This window comes from Chrysochloris asiatica, unplaced genomic scaffold, assembly GCF_000296735.1.
Source record: "Chrysochloris asiatica unplaced genomic scaffold, ChrAsi1.0 scaffold00014, whole genome shotgun sequence".
Classification (NCBI taxonomy): domain Eukaryota; kingdom Metazoa; phylum Chordata; class Mammalia; order Afrosoricida; family Chrysochloridae; genus Chrysochloris; species Chrysochloris asiatica.
In genome coordinates, this window is record NW_006408532.1 from 4,095,130 (window position 1) to 4,105,308 (window position 10,179).

At 38.9% G+C, this 10,179-nt stretch overlaps 1 protein-coding gene across 3 annotated transcripts in view; it reads left to right on the forward strand.

The window, feature by feature from the left end:
- Positions 1–10,179, forward strand: part of PBX3 (pre-B-cell leukemia homeobox 3) — a 364,451-nt gene that overhangs the window by 331,536 nt on the left and 22,736 nt on the right. For all 3 annotated transcript variants that reach the window (XM_006834772.1, XM_006834773.1, XM_006834774.1), the window contains exon 5: positions 1,810–1,945. In XM_006834772.1, coding sequence (XP_006834835.1) covers positions 1,810–1,945 — 136 coding nt within the window. The remainder of the gene's footprint in view (positions 1–1,809; positions 1,946–10,179) is intronic.

The window sequence follows — 10,179 nt, forward strand, 5'->3', positions numbered from 1 at the left end:
CCTATCCCCATCTCCTTTCATCAGCCCCACCCAGACAGATTGGATACTACTCTGTAGAGATTCTGCCTTCCTCCATGCCCTCTGGATCTAGGTTCCCTCTTGAAAGCTGTTAAGCCAGTCACTTCTTGCCTTTGTAGCCCCCCATTTTGTGCTTTCATTCTTTCTTAATGCTAATATGGAGATCACTAACTTAACCTGCCATATTGTTGTTGTGTGCCATCGAGTCACTTCTGACTCATAGTGACCCTGTATAGGGTTTCCAAGGAGCAGCTGGTGAGCCAACTTTGCAATCACTGACTTTGCAGTTCAAACCGACTTTGACAGTCTTATCCCATGGCACCACACCAGGACACCGGCCATATTAGTGATGTCATTTTAGTGAGAAGATTTTCATATATTTACAACTGCCTGTTGACTATCTTTAGTGAGTGTGAAATATCACACTAGAAAAGATTATTCGTAAGGAAGTATTAAGAAAATTATTTGGGGGAAAAAATGTTTCCTAGTTATTGAACTAGGAACTCTGATTGTAAGTAAAATGTGAATAATGCTAATTTTCAGACTGGCATTCTTTAAAATCATAATAATAGAACTCAAATATAAGTGAGCTTTTTGCTATTTGAAATATATTATTATTAAATATTTAATATTCTGATCACCCTTCCAGGAAAACATTTTTTTTTTTTTTCTTACTCTTTCCCTTGTGATCAAGTCATACCTTAGTCCAGGCAGTTGCTTAAGTATAAAAATCCATATTCCTCTTTGATGCATTTCCATCCCTTACCTTACCTCTCTCTTGCTCTCCTCCGTCACCTTATCTAGCCTGTTATCAAGTCCTATCATTTTAACCTCTCAAATAGATTGTGATTTTTTACATTTTAATTGCTCTTACATAATACTAAATTATCATCTCTCAGTTGGACCACTACTGTCTCCTTGCCTGGTCACTTCATTTCCTTTCATGCTATCCTCCAACTCTTCTCCATATTGCAGTTTTAAATACAAAACTTTAAATCTTTAATATCTTCCTATTACATTTAGAATAAAATCCAAAAGTTCATATAGATTTTATTCATAAAACCTAAGTCATCTGGCCCCGGCCCATTCTTCTAGACTCATCCCATGCATCCTCTGGTTTTTGTCATGTGCCAGCCTCCTCTAGCCCCTTAGACTTTATAAGCTCTGTTTCAGGACTGTTTCCTCTGCCTCTTCCTTTCCCTTGTACCCTTTGTCATATTTATTCATGCACATTCCCCCTGTTTAGGTTAAATGTCACTCCTTAAAGGAAACCTTTCATGACTTTTGTGTGAGGTTTTCCTCTTATGGACTTGAATTTTACCTCATTCTTTTCCTTCCTAGTACTTATAAGTCACCATAGTATATAATTATTTGTTTCTGTGTTACTTTTTAAATATTTTTCTTTCCCCCAGTTCCCTACTCTCTCCCTTAGCACTCTGTACCCCTGTAAGCTCTCTAGTAGCAGGGAACTCGTCTGTTTTGTTCTGACTGGATTTTCATTGAGTGCTTAGAACACAGTAGGTCTTCAATAGATATTTATTGAAAAAACTAAAGAATGAATTAAATTGTGCTTCACATTCTAATATTTCTCTTATCGATCTTACATATTAAATAAGTTGGACAGTGCTTTGGAGGATGTCAAGAACATAATTTACAATATCATAGTGATAAATTAGTCCCTTAGGAATGTCTGAAAATAAAAATCTACTTTTTAATGTGATCTTAATTAATCTATCCCTCTTTGCTTAATGCTAATTGTAACTGTAATTATTTTCTCTGCTCTTGTCTTAGACGTAAAAGGCGTAACTTCAGCAAACAGGCCACAGAAATCTTGAATGAATATTTTTACTCACACCTCAGCAACCCCTACCCCAGTGAAGAAGCCAAAGAGGAGCTGGCCAAGAAATGCAGCATCACAGTGTCACAGGTGAGAGAGGCCCCTGAGGGTCTGTCTCAGCCCCTGACAGTATAGAAACCCTGGTCCTTCTTCAGGGTTTTCTCATCATTTATATCTAAATGTTCCAGCACCAAAGAAGATGTAAAGAAAATCTAACTATTTCCACATTTTTATGAAAGATTTTAATGCTTATTTTTAAAAAATCTTAAGTAGTAAGAAATCACAACAGTCATACATTCCTTGCGCCCCCTCCCCCCCAATTTACTAGAGAGGCCATAAACATGCCATGAGGAGAGATACATTTTACACTTAAGTGATTCTCCAGTTTATAGTCCTGGTTTTCCTGATTTAGATGACTGACCTAAGCCTCTACCGGTGAGAAACAAATTTATTTGTTGCTAAATGGAAATTTAATATAACTCTTTGGTGAATGCTTTGAGAAATTTGCCAAATCTCTTTTTGATAAAAGAGCTTTGGTTAGACTAGTGGTTACGAGTTGGGCTGCTAACTTCCAAGTCCGCAGTTTAAAACTGTCAGCGGTTCTGTGGGAGAAAGATGAGGCTTTCTGCTCCTGTAAAGATTTACAGCCTCAGAAGCCTTGTACAGGGTCTCTGTGAGTAGTCAGAACAACTGACTCCATGGCACATAACCACACAACCACCTTTTTGATAACCATGCTATAATATTTGTATCTCAAGGATTTCTTTGCTTCTGTTTTATTTATCTGTTAAACACAAGAATTAAGTCCATACCTGTCACTGGTTGTTTTTTTTTTTTTTTTTCTTTTTTAATGTCCTTTGCAATAAATCATGTCCCTAAAGTTAGCTGTCATGTTCTAACAAAAATTACATTTACTTTTAGGTAAATAGACTGATATTTGGATTGAGCAAAGGATATGTTGTTGTTGTTAAGTGTTGTTGAGTTGGTTCCAACTCACAGCGACCTTGTGTAGCATTTCCAAGGAGTAGTTGGTAGGTTTGAACCACCAACCTTTTAGTTAGCAGTCCAGGGCTTATCCTACAGCGCCACCCTAGCAAAAGATTGGAGGTGATGGTGGTTGTGCACCTTCATAGCAACTCTGTATAGGGTTTCCAAGGCTGTAAATCTTTACAGGAGCAGAAAACATCATCTTTCTCCCACGGAATGGAATGGCTGGTAGTTTTGGACTGCTGACCTTGAGGCTAGCAGTCTGAGTTGTAACTACTACGCTACCAGAGTTACTTTTAGCAAACGATTGGTGGTGGTGGTGTGCCATGAAGTCGGTTCCAACTCAAAGTGACCCTGAATAGGGTTTCCGAGGCTGTAAATCTTTATGGGAGCAGAAAACTTCATCTTGCTCCTGAGGAACAGCTGGTAGTTTCGAACTGCTGACCTTGAGGTTAGTAGCCCGAGTCATAACCACTATACTACCAGAGATTTAATTTTAAAAAATCTTACTTTCTTAAGAAAGATTCCATTGGCATTAGCTCTAAAATACAATTTTATTTAAATACACATATCATAGTGGTTACAAATCAGGCTGCGAACCGCAAGGTCAACAGCTGTTCTGTGTGAGAAAGATGAGGCTTTCTGCTCCCATAAAGATTTACAGCCTCGGAAACCCTGTACAGGGTCGCTATGGGTCGGAACCAACTTCACAACACATAACAACAACAATTTCTGTTTATTGATTGCTATTTGAACAGCATTTCTTTATAGTATGCAAAAGTTGTAGTTTGCCATCCAGTTCTTACAGTGGAATTTAGGAGAAGCTGATCCTTTTTCAGTATTCCATAGGGCTAACATGCCTCAAAAACTTAAAAAGTAGTTTCTAAATCAATACAAAATAGTATAAAACTCCTTCAGATTCTAATGAGGGGTCTTTGTTATTGTTAAGTGCCCTTTGTCCGGTCAGTTCTGACTCATAGCAACCCTGTATGGGGTTTCCAAGGAATGGCTGGTGGGTTTGAACTGCCAACCTTAGGGTAAACAGTTCAGTGCTTATCCTACAACACCATACCAGGACTCCAGTGAGGGTTCTAAGTGACTGAAATATCAGTGTTTTAAGTCATTATTATTTAAGGGACCAGGTTATGAGTTTAAGATCCTTTCTGGCTCCTGCTTTTACATTATTTGCCACAGAACCTTAGATCTATAATTAAGATTTCCTTTAAGGTTTGTTGTTATTCTCTTGTGAAATGGTGGTGTATTTGATTCTTTTTGCTTCGTGTGAAATGGAATATAATTGATTTTGGTTTCTAGCTTATAAAGGTATATATGAAATCTTACTAGCTAGGTTATGTAGTACTTATTGCCACTTGAAATACTGACAACATAATGTGCTGGGATAGCAGGAAAGATGAAATTAACAGTATATTCACTTCAAGTGGTTGTTTTCTGCTGTGTAGATATTTCCTGAGCATTAGTAAAAAGGGTTAGGTTTTTTTAGGTTAAACACGAGCTAATTATACCAAGTCTAGTTTCCAGGCTCTAGCAATGGCTCTCTGATTTTAAAATTCAAATATTTATAAATCTAACTGAATTAAAGGGTTGCTTGCTTTTGCTCTTGTTTTTTTTTTTTTTTTAAACATGTGCAACATAAATTGGAGTCCTGGTGTGGTACTGTGGGTTAATGCGCTGGACTGCAAGGTTGGTTTAAACCATAAGGTTGGTGGTTCAAACTCATCAGCCGTTCCTCGGAAACCATATACAGTGTTGATATGAGTCAGAACTGACTCCACGGCACTTCACAACAACAACATAACACATATTTGGAGTCCTGGTGTGGTGCTAAAGGATAAGCACTGATTGCTAACTAAAAAGGTTCATGGTTCAAACCCACCAGTCACCCCTCAGAAACCTTATACAGAGTCACTATGAGTTGGAACTGGCTTGACAGCACTTAACAACAACAATAAACATATACAAGGAGTTCTGGTGGAGCAATGATTAAGTGCTGAGCTGCTAAACAAAAGGTTGGTGGCTACTTGAGAGAAAAGACCTGGCCATCTCCTCCTATAAAGAAAGCTAGAAAATCCTGTAAGACTATTTTACTGTCATATAGGGTCACTGAGGTGGATTCAACTACAACAACATAATATATGCACCATTGGAGCATAACACAGATTAAATACATTTTTCAACAAAAGTATGATCTGATTTTTTTAAAAATTAGTTTTAGTGCCTAATACTTTGTGTGTAGCCTAGGACCTGCTCAACATATACAAGGGTGCTTCAAAACTAGAACCTGCTCAACATATACAAGGGTGCCTCAAAACTAGGACCTGCTCAACATATACAAGGGTGCTTCAAAACTAGGACCTGCTCAACATATACAAGGGTGCTTCAAAAAGTTTGTGAAAAGTTGGAATTTTAAAAGAACAGAATTTTTCCAGGAACTTTATGAAACCCGTCATACTTGTAGAATCAGTGAGAGAACAATGACCTTCTGGTTGACCAGAATTAGGGAGGCTTCACTCTACTTTTTTTCCCCATGGTTGTTATACTTTTTTTTTAAAATCTTTTTTCAATTGTAATATAGATATAACAATACATATAATAATTTTCACATGTACAATTTAGTAACATTTATTAAATTCTTCAAGTTGTGCTTCCATTACCTCTTTTTTTCCAAGCTATCCCACCACCTGGGAGTCCTGGTATGACGCCATAGGATAAGCACTCGACTCAAGGTCCATTTGAACTGCAAGCATGGCAGTTCAAACTCTTTAGAAACCCTGTCTAGGGTCTCTATGAATCAGAACCAACTCAACAGCATTTAACAACACAATCCCACGACCCTTATCTCACCTACAGTGCATATAAGGAAAAATCTCCTCTTTTCTCCTTCCTCCTGCCTCTGGTAACCATGGATTACTTTGGGTTTCTGTATATGCACTTGTTTCATATAAGTGATATCCTACAGTATCTGTCTTTTGTGTCTGACGTATTTCACCCCACACAGTGTCTTCAAGGTTCATCCATGCTGTGGCGTGTATCAGGATTTCATTTGGCTTTATGGCTGAATAATATTCCATTTTGTGTGTGTGCCACATTTTGCTTATCCGTTCATCAGTTTATGAGCATTTCCACCTTTTGTTGATGGTGAATAATGCTGCAGTGGACATTGCAATGAATATCTGTTTGTGTCACTGCTTCCTGGTCTTTATTCCAGGTCAGTAAGTCAGAATGTATTGCTACCTGCTCATTCTCCAAGTAGCAAGGGCTGCCCTAGGAGAATTTTGTTAGGAAATTTATTCTATCTCCCCAACAGCCCTGGTCTTGCCCCTCAGACTCTTTTTGTTTCCCAAACTCAGTGAACATTTCAAAGGAACACTATTGGAATCCCTTGAAGATACCAAAATTGCCATTTTGATGAGGTACACATGAAAGCACACAGAATTATTTGGGAAAATTTTGAGAGATGGAAACACCACCTTCAAAGGTGTATAGAACTAGATGGAGGATATATTGATAAGGAATAGCTGCACACTTTGATAGTTTTATTTAATAAAGGTTTCTATGATTTTGTAGCAATACTTTTTTACTTACCCACATATATCTAGGAGTGGAATTGCTTGGAGTCATGGTGTGGTGCTGTAGGGTAAGCACTGGACTGCTAACCAATAGGTTGGCAGCTCAAACTCACCTATACAGTATCGATGTGAGTTGGAACTGACTTGATGGTAGTTAACAACAACAATAACAGTAATTCTCTGCTCAACTTTTCACAATACAAGCAGTCCACGAGTTATGAGCATCCAACTTCTACTCATCCCATAGTTTCAAACTAATCCCCCATAAACCTGCTTCATTAAAATTTTGAAGTACTTACAGTGGTTCGTAATAACAAATGGGTACTAATTTCTGACTTGAATCAAAACATTATTACTGTTAAAGTATTATGAGTTAAAGGTGATTTACTGTATTTGGAAGTTTCTTTACTGCTTTTTATGCATAGAAAGGTACACTATATACTAAGATAAATATTTGGCTGACTGACCTTAGATAAAAAACCTAACTGCTCTGACTTACTAATAGATTCAGCTTAAAGACAGAGCTTGTTTATAATCTGGAGACTGTACTTATTAAAATACATGTAGTGCTGTTGGATAAGTGCAGGATCACAAGATTGATTTGAATCACAAGGTTGGCAGTTCAAACTCACCAGCTACTCTTCAGAAACCCTGTACTAGGCCATTATGAATCAGAACTGACTCGTCGGCATTTAATAACAACAGGAACCCACTTACTTTGTTGTGTTAGTTGCTGTTCACTCTATGACTCATGGTGATCCTATGTGTTCAGGGTAGAACTACTCCATAGAATTTTCAAGGCATGTAACCTTTCAGAAGCATATCACCAGGTCTGTCTTCCAAGGTGACTTTGGGTGCATTTGAAATGCCAACCTTTTGGCTGGTAGTCTAGTGCTTGACACATTGCACTACCCAGGGACTCCTAATACTCATTTGGTAGTGGTAGTGGTGGTGATGATGTGCCGTGGAGTCGGTTCCTATTCACAGCTACCCTGCATAGGGTTTCCAAGGCTATAAATCTTTACAAGAGCAGAAAGCCTCATCTTTTTTCCCTGAAATGACTGGTCGTTTCCAACTGCTGACCTTGAGGTTAGCAGCCCTATTCATAATCACTGTGCTACTGGAGCTCCTGATGCTCATTTACTTGTTGTTGTTAAGTAACATCAAGTCTGTTCTGGCTCATAGCAGCCCTGTATAGGGTTTCTGAGGAGCAGCTGGTAAACTTGAACTTCCAACCCTGCAGTTCAAACCAACCCTGAAGTCCAGTACATTAACCCATAGCACCACACCAGGAATCCTACTCATTTACTTAGGTGTTAAAAATGTATGTAAGTACTCTATTCATTTCATTTGTTTTATTTAAAAATAGCCTTGTTAGGTTTTGAAACATTTTAGAAATCACTTGAGATGTAAAAATAATATAGACATAGATATATTACTTTATCAAAAAGCAAACTTTCTGACGTGTTTCTCCCAGGTCAGCCTTTCTAACACAGAACTGTTGTTGTTCTTAAGTGCTGTTGAGTCAATATTGACTCATAACAAACGCTGTATAGGGTTTCCAAGGAGCAGCTGCTGTGTTTGAACCACCAGTCTGTGGTTAGCAGTCTAGTGCTGATTCTACAGTTCTAATCCACTACAGTGCCACACCACAACTTTAACACAGAATGGTGGTGGTGGTGGTTATGTACTATGGAGTCGGTTCCAACTCATAGCAACCATATATAGGCCTTCCAAGGCTGTAAATTTTTACAGGAGCAGAAAGTCTCATCTTTCTCCTGCAGAATAGCGGTAGTTTTGAACTTCTGACCTTGAGGTTAGCAACCTGACTTATAACCACTATGCTACCAGAGCTCCTTTCAACACAGAATAAAAAGGTGCAAAAACTGGTACCAATTATCCTCGCAGCACTTTATACTCAGCTGAGTTCAGTAATCCTTTGCAATGACCACACAGAACTCAATCACCATATTCACATTTAGGAGGCTTGTTAGAGAAGTTAATAGGTTACAGTTCAGGGCCAGAAATGTTCAGGGCCCATTTCTTCCAGTGAGGACAGCCTCTTTTCAGTCATACCCACAGGCAGGCCTCTCTTTGCCCACGCTGCTGATAAATGCTCACATGGCATACCACTCCACTATAAACCTCAACCTATGGGCACTTGGTTCTAGCTGCATGGGTCAGAAAACCTAGATCCCCCTATTAAGTGCCTAGAGGCACTCTACTCTGCAGCAAGCTTCTTGCATAAAATCATTCAGCTTTGTTGCTCGGTGGAATAGGAATCCCAGTGCTCAGCGTCATTCTCTGACTCTTGGTTCTGCTGCTGCTACTCCTCTGCCATTCCTCCAGTTTCACAGTTTTCTATCCCTATCTTGAGGAAGTTCAGTGTGCAGGGGATCTCTGGGTCAAAAGGCTGTGCTTTATTCCTGGTTCTTCTTCTTTGATAGTAGGGAGATTTCCCCTACCCCACCCACTCTGCTGCTCCTAAGATGGTTCATTTAAAAACCCTGTTAGAGCTCCAAGTTTTTATAACCACACTTAGCTCTTGTAAACAATCACAGCTGAATTATACCATCCTATCAGCATCTTCTTCCACCTTTTCTTATCTAGACCTAACAGGGCAAAGTTGTTTGGTGGGAGTTGCAAGGACTATGGGTAGAAGAGTTGTATGACATAATCCACTATACTGCAGTAGGAGATGAAATCAAAGAGACTGTGGGTTCCAAAGGGGCAGGAGCCTTAGAGGTCATGGAAATGACTTGGCTTTTACCCATTGGAGATTTTTGAGCTTAGGAATGACATGACCTGACTTAAGTTTTAACAGGATCACTGTAAGTGTTATATTGTAAGTAGACTATGTGATACACTTTGAAAACTGAACCAAGAAGGTCTATTGATAGGCTTGGATATAGGATATGAAAGAAAAAAGTCAAGGATGGCTACAACATTTTTGGAAACAGTAATGAGAGGATGGAGGTGTTTTAAGTATGATGGGGAAGACATAGGAAGAAACGGATTTGGGGGCAAAGATCGTGAATTTGTTTAGGTAGGCAAAGCTTTTATTGTGAATTGAGTGATAGTTTACATGGGAGAACATCGGTTTTGCACTCATCCTATCATATTTGGTTTCATTGCAACAATTGCAGTCCCCTCCATGCACATCATTTAAGAGTATTTGCTTCTGTTCCCTCTGCTTGTTTGTTTTTGATGTACACAGAAACACTCAGGAATATATAATAATTTAAACAACCAAATGGCACATTCTGCAAGCCAGATTTCCTGGATGCCAGCATATAGCCTTTCTCTTTCCATGAGTCTAGAGTCCTCAGCTGCTCTTATCTCTGCCGCCATCTCTGGTGTCCCTGCTTCTCTGGTAGGTTCCCATGTTCTGCTCATGCTCTTTATCTCTTAATGGTCTTAAGGTCTTCTGTTCCTGGAATGTAAGATGAACTACTTCCCCATTTATGTTACAAAACTACCTTTACAATTGTGACAATCATAATTAGTCATGATAACAATTATTATTGAAGCAAAAAAATTCTATCCTCATTTCCTTTCACCAGACCCATCTAGACAAGATGAAAACTATTCAGTGGGGATTCTACCTTCCCCCATACACTCTGAAACTCAAGTCCCTCTTGAAAACTTGTAAGCCAGCCACTTGATGCCTTTATAGCCCCCCACCCCAATTTTAGGTATCCAATGTGTAAGTTGCCTGTCCCTATCAACCCTGTATACTGAGGAGATAGG